At 32.7% G+C, this 27,509-nt stretch overlaps 2 protein-coding genes across 4 annotated transcripts; one reads left to right on the top strand and one right to left on the bottom strand.

The window, feature by feature from the left end:
- Positions 1 to 4,242: 4,242 nt before the first annotated feature.
- On the top strand, positions 4,243 to 7,683 carry LOC25486788 (uncharacterized). The gene is made up of 4 exons (XM_013608514.3): positions 4,243 to 4,587; positions 4,698 to 4,819; positions 6,466 to 6,621; positions 7,341 to 7,683. Exons 1-4 carry the CDS (start codon positions 4,348 to 4,350, stop codon positions 7,432 to 7,434), a joined length of 612 nt encoding a protein of 203 aa, XP_013463968.1. The 5' UTR covers positions 4,243 to 4,347; the 3' UTR covers positions 7,435 to 7,683.
- Positions 7,684 to 8,450: 767 nt separating this feature from the next.
- LOC25486787 (translation initiation factor eIF-2B subunit delta) lies at positions 8,451 to 17,618 on the bottom strand. 3 transcript variants are annotated; one of them, XM_013608508.3, is made up of 8 exons: positions 17,517 to 17,618; positions 15,674 to 17,420; positions 12,970 to 13,104; positions 11,780 to 12,135; positions 10,324 to 11,068; positions 10,111 to 10,207; positions 9,972 to 10,026; positions 8,451 to 9,544 (listed from the first exon to the last, which is right to left on the bottom strand). In XM_013608508.3, exons 2-8 carry the CDS (start codon positions 16,131 to 16,133, stop codon positions 9,482 to 9,484), a joined length of 1,911 nt encoding a protein of 636 aa, XP_013463962.1. In that variant the 5' UTR covers positions 16,134 to 17,420; positions 17,517 to 17,618; the 3' UTR covers positions 8,451 to 9,481. The 3 variants fall into 3 exon arrangements, with proteins under 3 accessions (XP_013463962.1, XP_024632447.1, XP_024632448.1); XM_024776679.2 differs by lacking the exon at positions 15,674 to 17,420 and having other exon boundaries at positions 17,517 to 17,592; XM_024776680.2 differs by lacking the exons at positions 15,674 to 17,420; positions 17,517 to 17,618 and having other exon boundaries at positions 11,780 to 12,169; positions 12,970 to 13,108.
- Between the last annotated feature and the right edge of the window lie 9,891 nt (positions 17,619 to 27,509).

The following is a 27,509-nucleotide window of genomic DNA, read 5'->3' as shown; positions in this document are numbered from 1 at the left end:
AGAGTTGTTGATGTTGTTGCTGAGCTGGTTGCTTCAGAAATGAACTATCGGACACGAATGGCCATGGACAAGTGAAGGCTATGGTTTCACCTCGAAAGGTCCTCTCGTGAAAACCCTAGTTGTTGTATACTTTTCCAAACATGTTTGTGATTACAATTAATTCGAAGGTATTGTTTGAGCCGTACGAGATGAAATTCTCATATACGGTTCTTAGGGGGGGTCCTTTGGTTTACCTATCTCAATAAAGTCTATGATTGGTTCGAAGAACGTCTTGAGATTCAAGCGATTGCCGATGATATAACTAGTAAACAAGTTCCTCCTCATGTCAATATATTTTATTGTTTAGGAGGAATTACACTTACTTGTTTTTTAGTCCAAGTAGCGACGGGTTTTGCTATGACTTTTTATTATCGTCCGACCGTTACGGAGGCTTTTGCTTCTGTTCAATATATAATGAGGATATGGTAACCCAACCTTTGCAATGCCAAGGGCATTAACGCTGTTGTGATTCCTCAAATTTATCAAACACAATTGTGAAATAAATAGTTGATATTCAACAGAATAGCAAAGCAGTGATGAAGGATTGGCTTAAGAGGGAAGGGTGAAGTGAAACAAAGGTTGCACAAGGTGGGGAAAGGAGAAACCCTAATGTTGTGTGAAAGCCTTAGCAGAGCTTAAAAAATATTTTAAAAAAATAATCAAGGTAAAATTACACTTTTAATCCCTTAACTTAATTTCAGGTAACAATTTGATCTTTTATCTTTTTTTCATTTCAATTTGGTCCTTTTTGTCCATTTTTATATACATTTTCAAGCTTCAAATCTAATATTCTTATGCAAACATAGACGAGGATCATAGATTTGAAGATTGAAAGACCATAAAAAAATAAAATCATGAATTTTAAGCTTAAAAATTCATATGAAAATGGACAAAAATGACCAAATTGAAATGAAAAAAAGATAAATGACGAAACTGTTACCTGAAATTAAGTTAAGGAACTAAAAGTGTAATTTTGCCAATAATCAAAAGTATCAACGAAATATCATTCAATTTTTTTGAATTTATTAATACAAAATATAGTAAATATTGAAATTTTTTTTAGAAAAATTAGTATAACTCTCGTAAACTCATAAAACGAGACGACATTTTTTCTTCTTCTTTTGAAGTGGTTTTTTTTTAAGTACAAAACTTTACAAATAACTCTTTGATTCACAAAAATGAACATTAATTTATTAATTTTAAACCAAATGTAGCAATGTACGGTAGAAGCTCCTTTTGAAAAACACACAAGTAGAAAATTGACATAGTGAAAGTAACTAGTTTGATCTCTGTGGGAAACAAATAACTTTTAGAGATATTTCACATTTTCATCCCTATTGTTGTTTTACCTAGAAAAAACTTATCATTTGTTGAGATGTAAATCCTTTAAAAAATAAAAAGATTCTTATCATATTAGAATTAAATACCTAATTAGTATGTAATCCTTAAAAAATAATCAGATGTGTGTCGAATTTGTGATTGCACTAGTGAAGACTTTTTGTATTGCATTTTCTATGTGACCGCGCCTTGGAGGTTTTGCATCGGTGCTTGCCTCATTTCCTAGCACCCTGTGCAGATGTAAAACTTAAAGATTGGTTCAAAGATGCAGTTGATAGATGATAAGTGCTCAAAATGATCTAATTCATGTGTTAGTTTAGGCATGTTTGATGAGTTGTTTTACAAATTATTGATGGAAAAGCTTCAATTATGTGCCTTAATGCCATTTATGCTTTGCATGTCTTACTTTACCCTTTTGTGCAGGAAAATACAAACAAGGAGCAAGAATTGCCAAAAGTTCACAAGAAAGTCGCCATTAGCGAAAAGCACACAGGGAGTTTCGCCATCAGCGAAGCTGGGGGCGAAGTCAGAAGCAGGATTTCAAGAAACTCGCCATTAGCGAAAATATCGCTATTGGTGAAAATGTCACAGGGAGTTTCGCTATCAGCGTAGTTGGAGGTGAAACTCAGGAGGATCAAGTGGTTAAGGGCCACATGGAGCAACTCCATTGGTGCAGAGGCATATTTCACACATTTCGCTAATAGCGAAATATTTAGCTATTAGCGAAATTTCGCAGAAGTAGCCCATATAAATAGTTTTCTCTTCTCTTTCCAACCATTCCATTATTGTTTTATTTACATTTTTCTGGTTTTTAGAGAGACTGGGGCTTTTCTAGAGAGAGAAACACAAAGCAAGGTAGTTAGGAGTAGATTCAAGCGAAGATTTGTTGAGACATCATGGATCATGTCATGGAATCTTCATCTTTTCTTCATCCTTTGCAAAGCTATCATAGACATATGTAGCTACATCTACTCTTGTGGTTTTGAGGTATTCAAACAAGCTATTATGTAATCTTTTGATAATTTAATATATGGTTATAGCTATTTATTCAATATTGTTGTTATTCTTGCATTTAATGTTTTATTGAGATTCAAAATGATATGGACACATACTTTTGAATCTAGAAATAGAATAACAATCTATCTTAAGTTATCACTCTAGACATGGATGTTAATTTTTGATAATCACTTTTAATCTAGGTTTTAATGCTTTTGGGTAATTTAATCGGTTGGGAAATCGTCAATTAAATTATCCAATCGACTTTGTGATCGTTTAAATGTTTGGGAAATCGATGTTTAAACGATCCCTTAAAAATAACGATATCATTTGGACACGAATGATATTGTCGAGTGATTGTGATAATATCGTTTAAAAAGCAAGAATCCGTTAATCGATCGAGAGATTGCAGCTGTTACGTTTGGTTGATGTCTCTGACCGCAAGCGAAATGGCCCTATCTCTTATTGTTTTACTTTTATGTCGAATAGGAAAATAGTTTTACAGAAACGAACAATTTATACCCAAACACTTAATGTGACAAATATTGTGAAAATGCTTATGAAATACGCAACTCCCTACGGAAACGATCCTATTATACTCACGTGTAAATAGTTTTATGACATGTACAAATCTTACATCAATAGACATGACATTATTGTTGCAATTATTATTTGGAAGATTTGATGTTCGGGAAATATTTATCTGTTTGAGGGAACAAAGCATTCTGGGTTGGAGATCTCAACTCAAGTTGTAGCCATATTACGACATCTTACAATGGCATTTGGGAACTCTGATTCAAATCACATCCAAGGTTTAGTCAGGAGTGTGTCGTGGCAGTCCCCCTTCCTGTATCGGTTTCTCTTAATGTGGATTGTAGCGCATTTAGGGATTCAAGATTAACGGGATTCAGTGGTCCTATTCGAGATCATGAAGGCTCTTTTCTAGGAGGTTTCTATGATAATATTGATCCCTCTTGTATCTTATTTGTTGAGATTCTCGCACTTTACCATGGTCGATTTGTGTTGGTCGACTGGTTTTCGAAGGGCTATTTGTTATTCATATTCCTTGCATGTGATTCAGTTTGTTTAGGATCCACTTAACGTGTTTTTACAGATTTAGTAACTTTATTAACTTAGTTTTTATTTGAAGAAGCTAAACCAACTCACCTAAATTGGCATCAAGGATAGTCGAACTTGAGACTTTAAGGAGGAACACACGCCAAAGGTCCCAAGCCAACACCATCATATCAACCCTAGTGGGTTGGTAACTTGATTATCTTAATTAAGAAGATCTTGAGTCAAGATTGGATTGTTGATTTGTGTCATCCTCTTCGGGAAGGTAACTTTGATGATGATTGTTTGGCTAAGTTGGATGCTAAAAGTTATGTGAGATTAGTGATTTTATATACAACTCCTTCAAATTTATCTTCCATGTTGCTTGATAATGCGTTAGGCATCTCTTTTGCCAGCATTAGCCTATTTTTCTTTTCTTTTTTCTCTTTTCTGTTTGTAACAAAAAGAAAATCAATAATTATATTTTCTTTTTGTAAAAAAGATAATTATATTTTTCTCTATGCTTTAATGAATCACTTCTCTTTCATTTTATTTCTCTCCAATAAAATATGCTAATTTTTTTTTTTTGTCATTTCACTCTTCAAATTGTTCTTTATCATTTCAATTTTATTCTATCTACTATTTCAATTTCTATCATTTCATTCATTTTGTAGACAAATAATTAACATAAGAGCCGGCAATTCCACATGAGGTAACAATACATGGACATTTCCCTGTCATACATTTCATATGATTCTGTTATGGACTAAATATTAAACTCATTTTTAATCAATCAAAACTAAAATATATATAAAGTCTAAAAATCAGAAAGAGACAAGTTTGGTTGAGTTAATGATAATATAAATAAAGAACAAGGTAGAGTAGATAGAAAAGAGATAGAGAGAAAGAAAAAAAACGAAAATGGATGTGAAGAAAATAGTAGTGGTGGTAGAAGATGTAGATGCAGCAAGAACAGCCCTAAAATGGGCTCTAATAAACATCATTAGATATGGTGATATAATCACACTTCTTCATGTTTACAATTCTTCTAACACAAGATCAAGAAGAAGAAGTAGAAGTAGAAGCAAAGCTCGTCTTCTTCGCCTCGACGGTTTTCGATTAGCACTTTCATTTCAAGACATTTGCAACGATTATCCCAATGTATGTATACTATGTTTGATTCTTAGTTCATAAGTTTTTGTTTTTGTTTTTGTTTTATGTTCAAATTAATTGATATGTGTCATATAAAAAAACTTAGGATTGTGTTGCAGACAAAGGTTGAGATTATTGTGACAGAAGGGGAGAATGAAGGAACAAAGATTGCAGCTACTGTGAGAGAAATTGGTGCTTCTATGCTTGTTGTTGGACTCCATGATCATAGTTTTCTTTACAAGTAAGTGCTAATATGAAAATAATTCATTTTAATTTTCAGGTCAATTAATGAAAGTTTATTATAGTAGTATGTTGGAATTGTTATTTATTGTTAGTATTGGCAACTTGGTTTCTTTAAATGTTTGATCACTAAGGTTTTAACATTAGATTTTCTTTTAAAATTTTGTTAATAACTAATAATAATTGGGTTCTCATCCTCCTTAAGAATCCATTGTTTTTTGACACAAATTTCATTTTGACGCGGGCGTTAAGCATGTCACATTGAATAATATAAGATCTAATTTCTGAACATGTATTTATAAGTGGAAGCGATCTTCATATCTTCATCTTACATTGATATAAAAATCATGGTCGATCAATGAAAACATGAAATTCAAGTATCTTTCTGGATAACCCATTTGGATTGACCTAGTGGTATTGACTTGGGACCTGAAAGTATGCTCAGGTTCGATTCTCTCTTGTATCAATTTGGATGAGCTAATTAAAAAAAAAAGTTTCTTTCTGGATATATATTTATGTACAAGAAAATGGTTAGGTTGTGGTTAGAGGTCAACTTCAACCTTCTGTGTTCCGTGAATTCCAATCTGGCTGATCCCAACCTTCATGTACTAAAAAAATTTGAAAAAACTAACAAAATTTTAGAGACAGAAAAAATAAAATTAGTCACTAAATTTGATGTATCTAAGTTTTAACAACAGAATTAGAAACAGTCACATTTTTTTCTTCACAAAATTTTTCACATGAATTTGTGTTCCTTTGGCTGCATTAACTAAATAGTTTTCTGCCAGAGAGCTTCAAAATTTGGTCACAAAAAGTTTGGCAAATGCACGTGCCTTCATTAAAGGTGCCAGAACATGTCAAAAGATTTTTGGACCCACTTTTTTTATCTGTTTTTCTAATAAAAGAAGGGACCTATTTGACGTTTAGAAATGACTATGTTCTAACTATGTAATATACCAATCTATCCTTTAAGTTTATGCAACATAAGGAATTCTTCTAAAGTAGGACTCATTGCTATCTTATCTATCTGTAACTATATACAGAAAATTGATTTCACTAGGTGTGAGGTATGCTTAAAATGTACTAAATTAACAAATATACTTCTTCTATTTTTCAAAGGAATATTTACCATTTTATTTGTTGAAACAACTTTAACAACCTCTCCTCAATTCTGTGTAAATGCCTAGGAAGTGCCCTAAGATTTCCCTTAAGAAAAACAAAAGATGAATCCTAATATGAAGCACGGACACTCCTTAAATTAAACGTGTTCCGGTGTCCGACACCAATATTTATAATTACACTGAATTATGTAATTTTCTCAAATTATTAACGGTATCGACCTGTCAATGTCTGTATCGTGTCTCGTGTCCGTGCTTTCTAGGTTGACACTAATAAGAACAAATATTTGGCTTAGTCATGTGGTGGCTCAATCAAAGACTTACACAACCATCTCAATTTCAATTGACACATATTCCTTGTATTCTGTGTCATAACTCATAATCAGATACCAAATGCATTGAATTCAGTTTGTTCCTTTTATTTAATTAAATTTATCTATTATGTCATGCAACTTTGTAGCACTATTAGAGAAATTAAGAAACTCAAAGCAATGATTTTATTGATTTGTTATTATTATTATTATTACAGATTAGCAATGGCCCATTCTCAGAATAGTATATCAAGCAATTTCAACTGCAGAGTACTTGCAATTAAACAACCTACTCATCATGGTGACCAACTAAGTCCCATGATAGATAGTTCAACCAACTTGGACTTTTCTCATATTGACATTTCTACATTACAGTAAGTTTCGTTACAATCATTCTCACCATAAAAAAATCCTCATCATGAAACTTTTATTTACTTGATATTAGAAATTTACAAGTTTAAATATCATTAGAAATAAATATTGTTTACACATACTATATGAAAAGAGACAAATGCGGTTATAATTTTGTACTATTTTAATATTAAAAAAATAAAAATAATTGGACGTTCGATGGAATACAGGTGGGTGTCATCCTTATTGTTAGTTTCTGTAGATTTTAGTTTCATGGAAAGAAATGGAACCAAAATCTACAAAAACTAAGAATAAGAATGACATCCACTTGTATTCCACGTAATGTCCAATTTTTTTTTTAATATTAAAATAATACAAAATTATAACCGCATTTCACTATTCATGGAATTCGTTGCTGAGGAATTCGTGGGATATAGCATTGTTGTGTTTGTCTCAAATTTTTAAAAAATTCATCTTGTTAAAAAAATCATTTTTAGGCCCGGTTAACATGTTGGCGATCGTTGAATCGACATGAGACAGTACTTGAGATCCCCAAATTTGATGTATATTTTTTAAAAAAATTTAAAAAAATTGAAATCTGGATCATTTGATCGCAATTCGACTATCATCGACATAGTGACTCTATAAACTCGCAACTGCTGAATGCAATCCAAATTTAAATATTTGTGAAATTTGTTAATACTGCTATTAGAAATAACTGAGTTTTAGAATTTTATTGCAGAGTTCCTCATAGTCCATCACAAAAAATTCCATACAGAATCTGTCCAAACCCATCTGCAATTATTTGGAGATCAAGAAGAACAAGGAGAAGCTGATCAAAGGACACAATATCTCACTTCAGCATTTTCTTTTTCTTCTCAATAATCACACATACAATGTATACAATACAAAAGAAAAATGCAATAACATAGTAGTATAATTTTAATTTCTTCATTTTCTGATTGTGTAAAGGATTTGTTACAACATTTTACAAAATCCATTCATTGTTGTCACTTGTCAAAAATTATTATACGAATCTTGCACAGCGTAGATAACGCCGAAGATGCTATGACATGTTTCACTGACGTAGCACAATTTTTCTTACTTTGTTCACGTTATTCCTGCTCCAATTATCACTACAAAACAACCATATATAGAACATGTGTACCTTCACACAATAATTTTTAGTGGAACTAGTACATACTTTTTTATGTCTCATTTTCAGTGCTTTCCGACATCAATTAAAAAATTATTTCTCAGTCTCTGTGAGCTTAGCTCAGTTGGTAGGGACATTGCATAATATATGGAGGGGTCGGGGTTCGAATCCCAGACACCCCATTTCTCCACATTTAATTGTGTGAACTCCAGCCACTAGGCTACTGGACCAAAAAAAAAAAAAAAAAATTCTATCTTGTAAATAGTATTGTATTCAATATTGGATGGACACAGAATGAGACATATACTAAGACAAGTAATTTGACTAGGTTTTATGTCACTATATTTGTCTTGAAGTTAAATATGGTGACATATTAGATTTATAAAGTATATTTTTATGGTAGCTTGATTTATTTTTAGGATGGACGAGTAAAATATGTGGTGGTCTATGACGAGGGTCCTTAGACGCATTTCATCTTCAGCATCATACAATGTATTCTATGGAATATGCTAATTTGACAATATTAAACCCAAACCTATTAGATAGACTTAAAAATTCAAAATAAAAACTCACGATAGGCAGTGTAAAATTTGTTAAGATAACATAGTTATTATTTATCAATAAAGGGTATTTTAGACTTTTCAATTATATGGTATATATTCTTATAGACTACACATTCAAAATTTGCTCATTATGTTTATGAAACCTAGCCTCTATGGGTTCTTCTCTTCTTCCTCTTCAAATGTTCATGTCAAATTAACTATGTTAACAAAACTGTGTATTATAGATGTGGGCACAGGTACATGAGTTGCTGGAAATACCTTGTTACCCACTCTGCCTAGTACATATGAATGTATCCAGAAATCCATCGGACAATGGCTACAATTTTTGTCAAATTACAACAAGAGCATAAAAGATACACATGTGAGTGTAAGTTTACATTATTGAATGTTCAAACTCACATGTAAGTTGTATCACTGTCTCCATCGCAACCTTTTAAAAGCTCCAAGTCTTGCTTCTGCATTAAGGTGGTCTTTCATCGTGATTTGGCTCAACGTATTGCAGAGACAAACCAAACAGTCGCATAGACGGCAGAACTCAACATTCATAGAGCTTAAAATGCAAAAAGATTTGATAAAGTTGTTGTTTTCCTGGCAGGATACTTTCCCAGTCACAAACTCTTAGTTTTAAGTCTTAAACATTATAAAAGCTCTTACAACGTAATTGAGTGAACATATAAGAATGAATATAACTTTAGAGTATGATATTGAATAAGAGTACATGTGTACATAACAAGGGAGTAGAATGGAAAAGGACTCAATGAATGGATCACCTAGGACATGGCGATAAAGTTTCTTTAGCAAGAAAAGGGATGTGACCAAATAAGCAAGACTAAGCGCAAAAATAGAGATTGAAAACCTAGGACCAAAGTGTTTTCGTGTTATTAGCGTATAGGCCGAAAAACTCATGGCTAAGGTCCATACACAGGTGGCTAACACTAATCTGCCTATCCACTACTATGGTGGGAAGGTCCCTGGAGAATGCAGAGGAGTTACATGGATCAAAACTGGTATATCTCCAGAGTCATTTGGAGAGGTAAAGCAAAATAAAAGAATAAAAAAAAAAAAAAAAAATCAATTTTGTAACTAGACATCAAGTATGCAGTAAAGTTCTATTCAAAATTGGTTGCGGGTTGTCAGTAATGTCACTTTCTAACTTATCTCTATCTATATCAAGTAATGCTCTTGTCCATACTCACGCACGATCACAGGTACACTTGTAGGAGGGATCTGCAACAACAAAAACAGATGAAAGATTGAAACTGAAACTTTAAGCAAAACAATAATTAAAAAGAACGAGGATGCGAAAATATCCAAATGTAAACATTATTCATCAGTGCTAAAAAAAATAATAACCTGGTGCATCTAGAAACTAATTGCATTTAAGTTATGGACCGGTAAGATCAATTGTTCTCGAGCATAGGACAGATATGTAATTTTCTTATTTTCGAAATTAATAATGATGTAATTTTCAAATTATATCATAAATAGCTAAAATACGGATGCAAGAGCAAAATAATAATGGAAGAGGTTAGAATTCCAAAAATTCCAATAGAATGCAGGAAACGAGTAAATAGAAGTTGCCTAATTTCAATAGATTAGATGGTGGCACACTGGATGACCAAAAACTTCGTACTTTATACACTGATCAACTTACCATTCCATGATCCGTAACAATAACTGAGACGTAATCTGAAGGAGTAACATCATACCTAGCAAACAAAATAAGAATCAGTCAGTCCAATTTTCAGGGGCTGTTTGTTCAACTTTAATTAAATGGAATATTGAAATCTTACATTAAATTCAAAAGCTGCAAATTCTCTTCATTTGTCCAATTTTCCAGATAATTTATGTCCATTCTTCCAGGAACCGTGGCAAGAGCCCCTGGGTCACCTGTATGTAATTTTAAGTCGGTTAATTTTATCACCAATGGTGTTTCAAAATAGGGCTGCATTCATGCCTGACAGAGCTGGAAAGTTCAACATTTACAAGCTGATGCTCAAACTTACCTATTTCATTGCAACATATTGAATCAAGTAGCACCCTTTCATGAAACTTAAAAGCTTCACAACAGATTAATACAGGAACACTAAATGCATGAGCCACCATTGCAATGCATGCCGTCCCAACCCTTGAAAGTACAGTTCCATTAGACAGAACGGCAGAAGCCCCCAGAAAAACTTTTGTAACCTCGTGCATGATATAAGAAACAGCATTTATATGAGTATACGTACAACTCAGGCCCTTGGCGATAAGCCTATTAAGTAAGGCCTGGCTTTCAAGCTTTGGCCGTGAGTCTACCACGACAACTCGGAATTTTTTCCCAACATCATGAGCAGATAAGAGAATCATCTCAACAACACAAGATAATCCATATGTAAGAAGAACATCACCATCCCTAACTTTGGTAGAAGCATGCCCAACAATCACCTTATCCGCAATAATTATTTTTTCATTAATAAATCGGTCAATATCAGAACACAGAGCTGTTTTAGCCTCAACATCAGTATGACTTAAGGGCAACTTGGCAATTCGACGCTTCACAAACCTAATTGCATTTCCCATACTAATAGAAAGTGGTCTGCATTCATTAATAAATGAAATGTAACTACTGATTTTTGCAGTTAACTCCCGAATAAGTACTTTTTCAGGAGGAGTCGAGTAGTCTATAATGGCTTCCTGAAGCGCTCTAAGCATTTCAGTACAACGAGCATTAACCCCTGATATATCTCCAGCCATATAACGTAGTCCAACCTGACAAGTAAATAAGCTGATGAGCACCATGCTTAAATTGCCATTTTATATAAGTTTAGTTGCAATTCAAACCAAAAAAGAGGGTTCTAAGAATGTAAGATGGGAAATAAAAAAGCACAACTAAATTGACTTGAGAAGCAGCAGAAGTCACCACGCATCTATATGGGCAGAAGGAATATTATTGATACAGGTTCTAATTCAAGAGAAAATAGCACAAATACTCAGGCTAATATTATTGATAACACAATATTCGTAGAAAATATAAGAGAAAATGGGAGACTGGATAGAAAAGAATAATTTTGAGAAAATAAACACTCGAATTGGTTGTAGAGCCTGAAAAATATAAAATGCCATCACATTAATCTTCAAAAGGTTGTCAAAATCTAAAACCTACCTTGGGAGAGGAGAAGTGGGGGAAAGATCATGAAAGTTGTTATTGCGACACAAATTGTAAGACCTTAACTAAAATTATAAATATTTTTTTAAAATGAAAATATGATAACATAGTAAACTATAAGAGAAACTATTAAGAAAAATCTAGAGATTAATGAGGTGGACAGAACTATGGTTTATGATAGAACACTATGGCGTAATTTGATCCATGCAGCCGACCCCACATGGTCGGATAAGGATCGGTTGATGTCGGTGGTGGTGTTAATCTGAAGATTTACATTATACGGAACCAACCTTACAAAATTGCAAAAAGAGTACCTTGAACACAGCAGGATGCACGGAGTCCAATTGGAAAAGCTTTGATTCAAGATTAGGGAGCTGAGACCCATGATCATATTGAGGCAAATGCCGAAATAATTCAACTCTGTTTTTTGCTTCAGTTTGATTTACCAGCGCACGCCTTTTAGCTTTTCCCACTCTGTTTTGATCATCAAACTGCATTCGTTGAGGAGGGGCATCTTTTTTCCTCTCTTTCTCAGGGGGACGATTCCCAGATTTCTTATCAATAGTGACTTCCGATGTAACCGGAGGACCATCTTTCTTTAGTGAAGACTGATTTTTACTTTTAGCTAAAGCTGCTTTGCCAGATTCAGCAACTGCTGAATTTCCATTAGCTGGATACAGAACAACAATCAAACCAACCACAGACTGCAAAAATAATATAGAAGACATAGAATTCCTGAATATCAGCAACTAGATAACAAACTAAGATGTTAAAAGCATCTACTAAAACAGTGAACTCCATATTCTCTCTTTCCGGGCCAAATATTGAGAACTTGCTGAAATTTTTCTGAGAAACTTGATCTGTGTTTGGTTTATTAAGGAAACAGCAATGTCCAGTGTAACAAACAGTTGTCAATATTGAGTGAGGATAAAGGCTAGGATTAAAACTTTATAGGGACTAGCGTTCGTTTTTTTTTACTGTGCTAACGCTTGTAAATTATAAACAATATTTTTTATGAAATTTTGATTAAAATTATTTGTATAGATGTTTGTGACTTTTAAATTATAGCAAACTATGTTTATCTTTTACCAACAAGATAACAAACATAATATAAATTCTTATATTTTTCAATATTACCAACAATATAACATTCTTATAGGCAAATTTGTTTAAGAGTATAATTGGAATAATGAAAAATCCAGTCCAAAATCCCATATTCCCTTTATACACTGTTATAGAATAGATATTTGTGAAATTCAAATTATAACAAAATAGGTTTATCTTTAACCAACAATATAACAAATATAATATAAATTCTTATCTTTTTCAATAACACAAACAATATAACATTCTTATAGCCAAATTTGTTTAAGGGTATAATTTGCATAATGAAAACACCGGCCCAAAATCCCCTATTCCCTTTATATATTGTTATAAAATAGATACACATGGTGTCAATCCAAAAATTATAAGAATTTAAGTCAGAATGAATCTTAACTACAACCTTTAGAAGCAGCCTTTGCAGCTCTTTGTGCCTCCTGCAATGCTCGCCTCTCAGCCTTTGTAGTTTTTGATTTCAATGGCGGTGAAACTGATGGCGTATTGGGGCATACTTCTGTGACAGTCTCGTGCTTCTTTTCTGCAAGAGTTTTGCTCAGCATTATTAATATCCAAGAGAATAAGATAATACAAAAAAAAGAGAATAAAATCCCTTTCACACAAGGTGGGGTTGATTTAATGGATAAAATAACAACATAATCTACTATGACAAATGAAAAATGATATATAGATAAATAGATTGAAAAACAAAATTTATTACTGCACTACTACCCTTAGGAAATCAATAATTAGGTTTATACTGCCTTCATTTTTATTTATAATTTTTCAACATCCAATACCACAAGATATTCCAGTAAAAGTTGATCGATTAACAGGAAGAATAGGCTTAAAGCATCTCCAAGAATATTTGTACATTTATACATCACAAACTAAGGCACAAGATTAGCCACTTCGTACATTATTTTATTGATTAAGCAATTGTATAGATTTTTCCATTTACAATATCCTCTGGTGCAAAACTAAAACACACCAAAAAATAAAGTGTTAAAATACAGATCCTACATTCTGGCAAAGGAAGGGCTTTTTTTTATTAAATGCATTTATAAAGAACTTAGCAAAGTGTAACGATCATTTCAAGATTCTTAACCTTCTCTAAAGACTCGAGTTCACTTATTCCATTTAGAAAGCATTACATAGAACACATATAGGCTTTGATTAGGCAACAAACTAATAATCACAAAAGACAAATTTATGTAAGTTAGTGCTTAGTACATAAATGACACAGCAGAAACAGTAACAGAAAATCTTATAAATCAAATTAAAGATATATTATATATGCCAGGTCCTGATCCTCCATCTAACTGCTTAAGCTTTACATCAAGATGGATGGCCTGAGGATATGGTCCTGGCAAGGGCATAAGCATACCCACAAGCCAGTGCCTTAATTTGTAGTTTTTGTAGATGACATAGTTGTACTGGAAATGTTGAAAGAGGAAGTAAATAGTAAACTTGAGTAGTGGAGATAACACAGTTTCCAGTTACATAAAAGTGAAACAGGGTATATGGAATACATTTTACGCAATAAGAGCACTGGCTTTGGTTGAGATCATACTATATTACAAATTATATAATTGAAGCATCTTGAGTTTATCATAAATAAAAGAAATGAAGAGAATGAGGGAGATGCAAATCATAGGATCCGATTCCAAGCCAAGTGGGTGAAATGAAAAAATGCTTCAAGCATTTTCTGTAATCATAAGATGCCTCTCTAGCTAAAAGGAATATTTTTATTGAATTAGTCATATTATGTACATTTGAGTGATAGAGGAAGATCAAGGAAACTTATAACGAAACCCATTCAAAAAGACCTAAACTTGTAAGGCCTTTCGAAAAATTGATTTTTGGCATAATACAATGAGATTGTTTGGTTCATATACATCTACCTCGTGGAGAAAGAGTGTTACTATTATTCAAGAGTGTTACCTCATGGGAATTTTCAAGCAATAGGCAAAAACTTTATAATAAATATATTGGTGACTGACTTGGATGCTGCAAACAATATCGATTGGTAATATATTTAAGTTTGATAGATTTTAGAGTTTTTAAAACATAACGAGAGATAATCAAGTAGGGTTTTCATGCACTGAATATTCAATGTTGTCTTCCAAATGGATTTGATCTGTGCATGAGTAGAAAACCAAGATGGAAAAATGAACCAAGAAAAAGAACATGCTTCAATTGCATTGTGCCACACCAAATAAACAATAATAATTTGCTAATATCTCATAAACTAAATATTGAGTTTCAAAGAAAGTTTTACATTTGTTTACAATAAATCCTACCACTTGGTCTGCACTCCACAACCAATGTCATTAGGATTAGGGAATCCTAACGAATTAAAAACCAGAAAACCATATAAAGAATGTAATTCAGAACTCTATATGCCTAGTCCACCCAACATAAAATAAAATGCTGCTAAAATCAACGAAAATAAAATAACCCTGTGGCATACAATAGCAAACTCAATAATGTGACAAATTGTTGAAGCTAGCAAACGTTAATATAGCACTGATACGTCTCAGTGTCCAAACACTGTGTTATGACTTAAGCCAATGAGGTGAGCCAAATCCAAAAGATTAGTCCATTATGTGGAAGAGCTAAGTACCACAATGAGCACTTTTATCTACTAAATTTGTTACTCCTAACATAGCGACAAACATTTACAAGCGTGATCAAATCATTATGCGTGTCTATCCGTGTCCTATATGGTGTCCGATTTCGTGGTTCATATACCTTAAGATGCAATATAAAAAGTTATAAAATACTACAATCATAACTTTTGAGCCTATGTATTTTTGAATTTTTGTTGAAAACTCTGTAACCGACATAATGACCCGACTAATCCGAAAGGACCAATCCTGTTGTCCACATGCGATATGCCATTTAAAGCACTAGAGGCCATTTAAAGCCGGAGTAATGCTATAGAATTTCAATTTCATTGGCATCACTTCACTTTATCTATACAATTTCAATCCAAATCACTCCAAGTAATAACTAGAACACAAGGAATATTCCAAAATTAAATTCAATAACAAAAACAACGATCACACATGAATGAAACGTATACAACAATCACAACACACAAATACCTCGAGGAAGATTATCCAAATTCGCCGTGACAGCAGAAAACACATTCTCCTCCAGATTTTCACGATTCTTCAAATCCAACCTTCCACCACGAAAACTCAAATCACTACCACGCAACCATCCCACACGAGAACAATCCTCAGAGAATTCTCCATCAATGATCCCAACACCGCTAGACGCAATTGATGCCGTCGGCGAGGTTCCGAGTACCGACTCAGAAGGATTGTAGCTTCCAATCGGCACCTGATCGTCGAGTTCCTGACGTCGGAACCTTGACTCAGGGACGGGAACGGCGGCGGTTCGTTCGGAGAGAAGACGTGGCGGCGGAATGATTACGGGGTTGGTTGGGTCGGAGGGTGGAGAGTGTGGAATCGGTGGGGTTTCGGGTTCGGGTTGGTCGAAGAAACCGACGCGTCGTAGTTTGGGGTCGATAACGGCGCGTGGAGCGCGTCGAACATCCATGGCGCGTGGATTTTACAATGAGAAAGATGAATGAATTTTTTTGGATCGAAAGAGGAATAATATTTTAGGTGAGAATATAAAAGACAAAAGTTTTGTTCTGACAAATGAATCAGGGATCAGTTTACGAGTAGCAGTAAAGAGAGCCTGATGCGTTTACAGTAAATGAAAGTCAAATTTCTATAAATAATATTATAAAATTCAAAAAATCAAAATCCACGTGTATCCCGATTTGTAGCGTAAACCCTTAAATTATTGATCGAATATTTTAATAGGAATAAAATGAACATCGCAACAAGACGGAAATCAAACAACGTCGTAGAAGACGCCGAGCAATAAAATGCCTCACTCAGACGACACCTTAAGCAGAGCTTGCTTATGGCACACCTCTTCTATCGATCTCCTTTTAGGAGGCTCGTCCATCGTCGTGAGAAACTGGTAAGTTCCCTTCGCTGAATAACAGTGAGCGAGATCCATAAGCCACCTCCATCTGTCATGAACATTAGCATGCAAAACAACATCATGCAATAGGATAGAACATTATGTAACGCTCTCCTCCTTCCAAGCATGAAGGCGCCTACGCCAGCCCCAAGCATCACCCCCAACCTCCCACATGCGCCTCTCCATGTCCTCCACCGTTGCCCACTTTTTTTCAGCCAACTCAAAAAGATGGGGGAAGCGAATTCGTAATGGAACTCCACCCACCTAGTTGTCGGTCCAAAAATAAGTGTCAGTTCCTCCTACGACTACCATACAGACATTATCTTCAAACCATCTCCCAACACCCAGACCGACACCATTGCGGATACCACACATCATCCGCCGCCACCAAGAACTATGCCTACCACCCTCCTTCAAACGCCCTCCCTCCTCCCCGTATCTAGCCTTTAAGACTCGATACCATAATATGTCCTTCACTCATATATTTCTAATCGTCTAGCAAATCATTTTGTTTAAAAAAAATGATACACTCTTATTTTATTTTCTAAAGGAGGATTATGATTATTTCGGAAAGTTAGGGTTATTCTTTATAAAAAAAAACTCTAGGTGTTAATAATGTATTACACACATATTGTCTTAAGTTTTATGTATCATAAATATATTGACGATCAAAATAACATAAACCATATGTGTATCATTAAGAGCTTAGCCTTGTAACATCAAAGTACTGAGTTTAATAAACATGTGTATTGTTACACTATTTAACGAGTACACAAATATTATTAATGCACCTAAAAAGTAAATTAAAAATTTTCCCTGGACAATCATCGAGAGTAATGCAAGGGATTGCTGCATTGTCAAATAAGAAGAAAGGGAGTGTTATCAAAAGGTGATATAATATTGTGTATTAGATAAAATTGAAAATGACGGGAAAAATGACAATACCATTAGTTACAACAAAAAATAAAGAAAGAAAGAGGATGAAGGCATGAAGAAATATGTGAATTTGAGCCATATTATTTTGTCATATGCATGTAATAAATATAATTTTTATGATTGCGCTTTATAAGCAAAAATATAATCCTTTGTTTATTTTAATTAATTTTTTTTTAGCACTTAGGAGTTACAAGAAGTCATTATAAAATTTGAAGAAATGTCAATGTATCTAATAAATAAATAAGTAGTATTTATCCCTTCATTTCATTAAAATTATATCTTAACCTTATTAAATATCTCACATAAAATTCTTAAATTCTTATGATTGTCGAAGTTCATTATCTTTTTTTTATTAAATTTAAATATTATATATTTTATTTATATTTTAGCCTTTTGTAATAGATGAGGCGAAGTGCCAAAAGAGACACAAACAATAATAAATGTTAAAAAAATTGGTTTTACAAATAATGCATCGAAGAGGTGACAACGAATTTATTTAAGAATTAAAGTACTGTATGATAAATTTTATGACAAAATGTATATTAGAATGATGTTGTGATTTAATAATACAAGTGAGAGGGTACGTATACCAACAACCACCAACAAGTAGAATGTTAAATAATAAAGTTTCGACGTGTTCAGACAAGGAACGAGTTGATATATGTGTTGTACCGTTATCTGCATACGTCATGGAAATTAAGACCATTGATGATTTTTTACAATATCCGAAGCAGGGACTCGTGTTATGATGTATGTTGCCATGAGCAACTAAACCTCTTGATCAGGGTTCCACGATGAATCCCTTCTTATTTGTTGGAATTTATTAATAAAGTTTTCATTTAATTTATTTATTTTATTTGTGTTGAGATTTAAATTAGACTGCTACATGTTCTTAATGCTTCTACAATTGGTTAACTACGAGAGTAACTTTGTAGATTGATTTGTAGGATAAAAGTAGGCACTAACAACCGAAATCTTCAAGTTCACTGGCCTTTTTAAATAATTTTGTAATACGGATGACCTTAACCACAATATATAAATGTGATCAAAAAGCCCAAATTTTTAGTATATATAGACACATCCCATCCCATTGGGTTAGAAGCGTGATGCACATTCCATTAGATTAAGAGGCGTTACACAAAATATGTTGCCAAAATCTTCAATCAGCCGCACCGTGAGTGAAGCAAATTGGATCATTGGTTTGATAGATTCGAAATTAATGAAGAGGAAACGTGTATACAATCAGTTGTTCAGATTTGTTGTTGTCCTTCAGTTCTCTATGCTCTCTTGTATAATCTTAAAAATAATGAATAATCCGGAAGGTTAACAAATGAATAGTGTTTGAATGATAGGTAATCATAGAGTGAATATTAGGGTCGAGTTTGGTGAGTTTAGGGTCAAAAGCGAAGTTAGGAAAGGTCCCCTAAGGCGAAATCGCAGAAAATCTGTGATTTTTGTAACCGAAAACAAAAATAAACACCGGGGTTTTATGTTAATAGTTAGGATTTGGTGTCTTCATGAAAGTTGTAGATATGAGTGTTAACTTTAATTGGGAGTTTGTCCGGCCACATTCCAAAATCTAGAACTCAAGATATGATCAAAATACTACACATGGGTCAACAGGGTCGTGCTCTTTTCCGAGGCTTAGGAAAATCAATTTTTGACTATTTTATGTTCTGAACTAGGTTTTGATGTAAACATAAAAGTTGTAGATATGGATGTCAATTTTCATGTGGCTTTGGAGAGACTACAATAGAACGTCAAAAACTTGAGTTATGATCAAAATACTACACAGAGTTCAGCACGGTCGTACATTCTGTCTAGGTTTTGGCAAACCAACCTTTTCACCCCTCTCAGTATCGAATTGGATATAGAGTTCTTCATGAAAGTTGTAGATATATGTATTAAATTTCTTTTAGTTTTGGTTTGACTTCATTCAGACATATTCATGACGTTCATTTTATAATGATGATGAGGGTGATGTTACTAATTATATCGATGATGATAAAATGAATGTCTATTTTATATTGATGACGATAATGACCATCTCTAATTTATATTGACGATGAGAATGATGACGTATATTTATGATGATAATTTGAATGATGATGTATAATATACATTGATGATGAGAATGACGATGTTTACTTATGATAACGATGTGAATGACAATGATGTGTTTTGTCTTGATGTTGTGCATAATAGGAAGAGTCTGCATTTATGATTTTGATTTGTTGATGATGTTATGATATTTTAATACTTGAAGAGTCTCTCTCATACATGCATATAGAGTTGTGTTTAGGAATCATGATGACGAAATGACATCGATGAAAGTCCAGTAACTTATCTCTGAAAAATTATGACGATGATAGTCGAGTAACATACCTCTGGAAAATTATGACGATAGGTGTGGTACTACATTCATATAGGTCTTAGGAATGAGTCCATATGCATAAAATTTGACGATGATTTGTATTTGGTGAATAAGTGTAATTGTGTGAGACGATGAAGGTGATTATCTTTTGATGTTCTTATGAAGATGGTTATTGGTGACTATATGTCTTGTGACTAGTTTGGAATTGAATTGTGACATTGTGTTTGTGAAGCTTTTTGGTTCTTAAGCTGTAATGATATTTTCTACTAATATGGATTAAGATGATATAGTATATTCTTCAAGGTTCTGAATATTATGTTTGTGATGTGATAGGACTTTGACTTAGTTGCTTACATGTTCTTTTCATTTTTTTTATACTATTACATGTTCTCGGAACTCACCCCTTCGTTGTTTGTGCTTGCTGGCTTGGCCCTGCGGTTGCGAAACCGTAGTTATATAGGTTATGAGTCTTGGAGTCAAGTACATGCCTTTCGTGAAGACTTATCTTATGTCTTCTATTATTTTAGGAAAAAGCACCGCTCTGATAGTGACACGGGAAAAGGGATATGCTTACTTATTTCATTTTGTACAAGAAAACCATTGTCTATGATTTAAAATGAAGTATTTTCAAAAGAAAAAGATTCAATGTTAATATTACTATAATTTTTAATGAAGTGAAATCTGAATTATGTTTGTTATGAGTCAATGTGATCTCCTAAATCTTGTGGAAGAATTCCTATATCATTAGAGAAGTTTTTATTTGACACTTTCCGCTGCGAATCAAACTCTATTTTTAATTAAATAATAGTAATAATTATTATTGGAATTTAGGGTGTCACATTAGTGGCATCAGAACAGGTCTGTCCAGTCAGTCTGAGTGGGTATAATGTCAATTAAGTGTGAGTCAATTATACTATTAATAGTTTTTTTTGTTTCTCTCATGATGATCATTTGATTGTTTTGTTTACAATTATTAGGGTGTTTGTATTCGTGATAAGTTAGATCTTCGGTGTTCCTGAGTTAATTAATATTATCAAGTGTGTGGTGTAACGCCCACTTTCGTTAAATTGTTTATTTAATCGAGTTTAGGCGATTATATTATATTTATATAATACATGCATGATTTTGGTATGCTTTGATGATTTACGATGATTTGAATGATTTGATCGATGACGTGATAAGTTATGAGTTTTGGAAGATTTGATAAGATTAAGGGATTTATTTTATTGTTAAATAAAATAAAGATTTGAAAATAATATAAAATATTTAGTTAAGGGTTGTTTTGATATTTTAGATAGTTTTGGGGGAGAAAGTGAGATAAGATAAGTAATTAGGATGAGATATAAATAGGAGAAGACCTAATATTTTAGAAACTCATTGTACGTGAAAACTTTTGGAAAAGGGAGAAAAAGCTTAGAAGGGAGAAGAGCATAGAGAGGGCTGCGATTTCTTCATAACCAGGTAAGGGTGAGACTAATAACTCAGTATTGTTAATTGAATGTGATTCTGATGATTAGTTAACAAGAATTAGAAGTGAATTGGAGAAAACGAAAACTAGGTCAAAACCTTAGAATTGATGATCAAACGGTGAGAATTGGTTTAATTGATGTAGAAAGTGTTCCTAGACCTTAGATAATGTTTAGGACGAACTTTGGAATCAAAAACAAGCTTAGAACCATGTGAATCGTCGTGTTTTTGTGAATTTAGGAAGTCTGGCCGTAGCGACATTCATCGCTCGCCACGGCGAGCTATGAATCTCGCCTCGCGAGTGATGAACATTCATCGCTCGCCTCGCGAACCTTGTTCCCTCGCCTCGCGAGTTGTGCAATGCAGCTCGCCATAGCGAGCGACCTTACTCGCCATAGCAAGCTAAGGCAGAGAGCATGTTAGATTTTGTATTTTCGACTTTTTAGTTGGACCTTGAATGCCTTAGAGTGCCTGAACATACCTAGTAATGATTAGGAATGAATGTAGGGCAAAATTAGACCCAGAACAACTTTAGTTTGGGAATTGTTTCGTACTCGCCATGGCGAGCAAGAACTCTCGCCTCGCGAGCACCTCCAGCCTTGAGTGTTATGAGTGTTTGTGCGATCTGTGTCGCACGTTTTGATCAAGAGCGAACCCCCTTATGATAATAAGACCTAATGATGACGTTAAATGTAGTCTGTAAAGCTGTTTAAGATATGTTGATATTGATTGAGTATGATTAATGTATTGTACATTTATGTAAGATATGGAAGTTTAATCATGATATAATTGATGTGCTGTTGATATAATGATATCATCCTGTTATGTGACTTGATTATGCTGCTGCTGTTATTTAACTAAGTGCATTGTATATATTTATATATGATGAAATGATGACGTTTAGCTCCAAATTGTTGGATGCATGTTGATATGTTGATTACGATGTTTTGTTCATAAGAGTCCATGCATAGCATCTCATTGAGCTTAGTCCTCACCACGTTTATTAGGAGCTTTGTCCTCCGCACGATTATTAGGAGCTTTGTCCTCCGCACGATTAAAGTATATTAATACTTATGATGACGATTGGTACCACATGCATATAAGGAGTCTAAGAGCATTGTCACATTGTCATTTGCATAATGTTATGTTGTTGATGACGATTGAATAAGTGAATACGTGATATTTGTTTATTGAATATGTGAATACGTGATACTTGTTATTCGAATATGCAAAGTTATCCAAGAATGAGTATGATGTTAATGTTAATCATGATTCGAATTACTTTGATTAGCATTATTTTGTTATGAAATCTCACCCCTTCTGCTTGAAAATGTTGCCCTTCGTATGGGTAACTTGCAGGTGATCGTGCTTAGTGTGCAGTTGCTTCTGTGAGTGGCCTTGCCTCACTGTGTCGTCTAGGTCGCTCTGATACGTAACGGGATGGGGTTATATGCTATACATGCTTCATTCTCTTACGTGACTAATATGTTATTTTAAATATTGATATGGATTATGATATGAACTGTTGATGGGGCCTGCGTGCCAAAACGTTTTATGACTATGATATAATTTCCGCTGCAATGTTTAAGATATTGGTTAAATTATTATTTAACTGTTTTGGATTATGTTTTATGTGATATCCCGTTGTTTATGATGCTTACTCTGATAAATGTTTTTAAGAATTTTTATGTTGGGAAAACGGGGTGTTACATGTGGTCTATCTACCAATTTTTTTTTTTTTTTTTTGAGCAACTATCTACCAATTTTATATGCTATGTTTTTATAACTTATCTATAACTTTACGAGGAATTATTGTGCAATAACTCTCTGTTAGGAAGGTTGTTTGTTGTGCAAAAATGTATGTTATAGAAAATTTTGTGTAGAGTATTTTGGATCCTTGTTTCAATGTTACGTAAGTGTTTGTGAGCTAATTTAAATTGATTGGTTGGTGAAATATTGGCATGGAATTATCCAAGTCATTTGTAAGCAGCCTTAACATATTTTAGAAGTTGGTAAGAGTTGTTGTTCTCTATATGCCAAAGGACTATCGATATTTATAGTGTTTGTGAATTTGATAGATTATTAATTTCAATTTTGAAGATGTTCTTTTTAGTTGACACTTGGTTATGAATTCTTAAAATAAAAAAAATTAATAATATATATATATATATATATATATATATGGGGCTGGAGTTTAATTAAAAATTTATGAATTTATATAGAAGTTGCTAGGTAGTTATACTTTTTATTAGATAGAAATGTGAGTCTTTAATAAGGTTAACTAACAAAAAGTAATAAAATCTATATTTTCTTTGGAAACTGGCGTAGGTAGTTTTCTTCTCCTTACTTTCTATGCTCTTGTATATGGTAATTTTATAGTTTGTAGTCTATGTGATTTCATTTTAAAGCTTTGATGGGAGGTCTTAGTTCGTTGTGAGTTGCTTGTGTGGTACGGGTGTGACATTTTTGGTGATGCTGGTGATAGAAGAAAGTGGGTAAGAACAATGTCTTTTAAATTCTTTTGGATATTTTAGTTTGAAGCTTTTGCATGATTAATCAATTGAGTATGGTTGGTTACTAGAGATATTGAATATGTGCGAAAGAAATTTGCTATTGGACATTTTGATGGATTAAAATTTTAGTGATTAAGAGTTAGATCGAGTTAGAGATTTAGAGGTTATATTGTGGTGCTGGAATGTTGGTCAGATATTTATTTTTTCATAATTGATTTGACATAAGTTGGATAGAAATTACTTCTCTTCTATTAGAGAGAACCCTTGATCATATTCTAGTTTTGTTGATTTTAGTAAACCTTTTGTGTTGTAGGGTGATAAAGTTTGAGGTAGATAGTTAACTTGAATTTCACTTTAATTTTAGTGCTTCTAGTAAATCTTGAATAATATGATTTGAGAAGTTGTAAATGCATAATTGTGAGACTTAGAGAAAGGATAATCAACATAAGTAAGTAGATATTTTAAAAAAATAAAATATATGTAGGGTGCTGGTAATTTTTAATTTAGAGCCTTGTTTCGACTTTTTATATTAGGCTTTCAAATTAGTGCAGGGAGTCTATGTGTTACGGGTTGCTTCAGTGTAGAAAGTAAGTTATCGGTGCTCTATTTAGTTAATCTATTTGTTGAAATTTAAAATTTATATTTGGGTTATAGTGTATGTTTGTTAGGAGTGGTACTATGATGAGTTTGTAGCTCTTATATTTTACTACTCGTTTGATGTTGTCATGAATTTAGTGTTAGGGCTTCATGGTTGATCTATTTGCCTCTGTGATTATTAAAATCTTCATTTTATTGTTGAGAGTCTTTATGAAGAAAAAAAATAAAAACTTGTTTTGATTTTTTGTTATTTTATTGTGAGGCTTATGGTGAGTTAGTCTTTAAAATACTTTATAGTTTCTGCTCTGAATTTCGAGGACGAAATTATTTTGAAGGGGGAAGAGTTGTAACACCCCAAATTTTCCATATTATATTTCTATATATATATATATATATATATAATTATATGTTCATGAAATAATTCTTTAGTTATTATTTTAATTTTTAAGTGATTTTATTTGTATGTATGTTGCTTCTTATGGTGGCATCGCGTAAATTTATAAGAACTGTGTACATAGTTTGGTACCCGTGCGCGTACGAACGGATGGATATCGTCGTTAATTTTCAAATTAAAATAACGCACATTATCTTCAAACTACCATGACAGTGAAAAAATTACAGAATTTAAATGCAAAGCGGTGTCAAATGGTAACGATGATTGCATTAGAGAAGAGAATATTAATATCTAATTTTACATATCAAATTTTTGAAGAAAAAAAATGATGAAGCCACAAACCTGCACATAGTGAAATACTTATCAATTGAGCGAACATTAATTAAGAAATGTAGTATAGTTTACTAAATCGAAAGTGTAGTTCAAAAATTGCATCACTGTTTTTAGTCCAAAATCAAAGTTGATTTTTTTTTACTAATTAAAATTGAAACTTTAAAATTGTGATATTTTAAAATATTAAGTTAACCTTTTTAATATACAAAGTTTAGCCTTTTTTACTCAATGGAAAAATGTAGTAGGAATTTGAAATGGTCATTTTGCATATTTAAAAAAAAAAAAATAGAAATTGTATTTTGAAAATTGTACTACTTTAAAATAGAGAATTGATATTTGTAGAATTATTTTTTGGACAACTTTTTCTTTCATTTGAAACAAAAACACAATTATTTTTAAGACAATTTTTTCTTCCATCTAATTTTAAAGCAAAAACAATAGAGATAAAGAAAGAGGTAAATATGAACAGAACATAAATATATGTAAAATTATTCAAAAATTATCACAAAAAAATAGTCATAAAAATATGGTTGAATATGTTTTTGATCCTTATAAATATGTTAACTTTTTGATTTGGTCTCTCTAAAAAATTTCTTTAACTTTTAATCCCCAAAATTTATTCATCTTTACTTTCGATCCCCAAAACTCATATGTAGAATTCATATTTTTGTATAAAATATCGGTCACCTGTTCCTTTTTAACTTTTGTTTTTACTTCCTTTCGGTTATTCAACAAAAACGACCCTCTTTTTGTTTCCTTGAATCCTTCTAGTACACCCAGTGACCACCCAGATCACCACCGCTTACTACCGCAAATGCAGGCCACTGTCTGGCCACCAATGACCGTGCAACCACAACCATTCTTCTCCTCGGAGCAACGCCGCCTTCATTAGGCATTTCAACATAAGATGATTGTTACTCTTGGATTTTATGTCTACAATTTATACTTGCACTGTTTGATATTGCATCATACTTTATCATGATATGCTTTTCTTTTATTTGGTTAAGAATATCATGTCTTCATGTCAAATTAAATCACTCTGCCACCAATGTATCATGATGACAATTAAATAGAGATTGCTCTGAATAATGCAAGGAAGCTATACCCTTGTTGATATATGATGCTGCGCTAAGAAATTTTAGTACAGAGGTAAGTACTCTCATTTAACTATTACAATTCATACTTTAGAAGTCTTGTAATGTATTTTCTTGTTTTTTTTATTTTTTTTTTTAATTTCATGATGCTTAGATTATGTCTCAACATCATAAAAGATAATTTGTAATTGAACTCATATCTACTATTTAAATACAAAAATAGTCATCTTAAATTTAAATTTTTTGTATTGTCTAAACTCATTTGATCTATATTGTTATAGTTATTGTATTCTGTTAGGGGTTGTTCATCTTGAATCTTTGGTGAATTTTTAACAATAAAGAATATACTAATAAAGTTTTTAATGGAGGGGAAAATCAAAATCACATCAAATAGCTTCATTGACTTGAATGGATTCATAGTCTTTATGATAGCTTTAGTATAGGAGAATTCTAATTTTGCTAAAATTTCAGTGTAGATTGGACTGAGGCAAAAAAAAATTGGGTAGTAGCATTATGCACTTCATAAGAAATCATATTTTAAAAAAGATTCCTTTTTCTTTTGTGGATAGTTTGCATAAAAAATTTCAAAGTCCTATTTTTTCCTGTCCTTTTTGTATGAGTTAATGCAACAATAATGCTTTCAATTCTACATGTTTTTAGTGTAGTAAATCATCAACCATTCTTGAATAGCATGCAAGCACTGTTAGAAATTCTGTTGGTTTTCTTTTTAAATGGGTGTTTAGATGGATTGCCATTTTATGTTATTGACCCTTAATCTTATGTCGAGTCTGGGTGTTAAACTATTTTAAATGATGAAAATCTTTTTCTCCATAGAACTTTCTATTAACAATATTTACACCTTTCAAAATAAAATTTAACTTTTAGGAAATGTATTCCAATTATTGTGCCTGTTGCTGTTGTGATTCCTTTATGAGTCCCCATGAGTTGGTTGTCGAAACATGATGATCGGAGACAATGGAGTGGTAAAAAAAATTGCATGGATAAGCTATTGAATACATGAATATGTACATATATCCCTACAGAGAAGAGGACACAACCCAATAAGAAGAGTTGTTTTAATCCTCTAATGTACCTACCACCTGCATCATAGAGCATGTAGTACAATTAATAAAAACATAATTCTCAATCATGAAGGACAAATTTATCAAACAACTTGAAAAATAACAACTATAGATTCAATTATCTTGCAGGATGAAGATGACAAGAGTT

The sequence above is a fragment of the Medicago truncatula genome, chromosome 2 (genome assembly GCF_003473485.1).
Source record: "Medicago truncatula cultivar Jemalong A17 chromosome 2, MtrunA17r5.0-ANR, whole genome shotgun sequence".
NCBI lineage: Eukaryota > Viridiplantae > Streptophyta > Magnoliopsida > Fabales > Fabaceae > Medicago > Medicago truncatula.
This window is presented reverse-complemented; position numbering and strand designations above follow the sequence as displayed.

Bases quoted from the DNA above. Each gene is read 5' to 3' on its own strand.
- LOC25486788 (XM_013608514.3), top strand. From the start codon at position 4,348: ATGGATGTGAAGAAAATAGTAGTGGTGGTAGAAGATGTAGATGCAGCA. The intron at 4,588-4,697 runs GTATGTATACTA...ATTGTGTTGCAG, and splicing joins TTTGCAACGATTATCCCAAT to ACAAAGGTTGAGATTATTGT. The intron at 4,820-6,465 runs GTAAGTGCTAAT...TTATTATTACAG, and splicing joins GATCATAGTTTTCTTTACAA to ATTAGCAATGGCCCATTCTC.
- LOC25486787 (XM_013608508.3), bottom strand. From the start codon at position 16,133: ATGGATGTTCGACGCGCTCCACGCGCCGTTATCGACCCCAAACTACGA. The intron at 10,208-10,323 runs GTAAGTTTGAGC...AATTACATACAG, and splicing joins AATATGTTGCAATGAAATAG to GTGACCCAGGGGCTCTTGCC. The intron at 9,545-9,971 runs GTAAGTTGATCA...TTGTTGTTGCAG, and splicing joins TTGTTACGGATCATGGAATG to ATCCCTCCTACAAGTGTACC.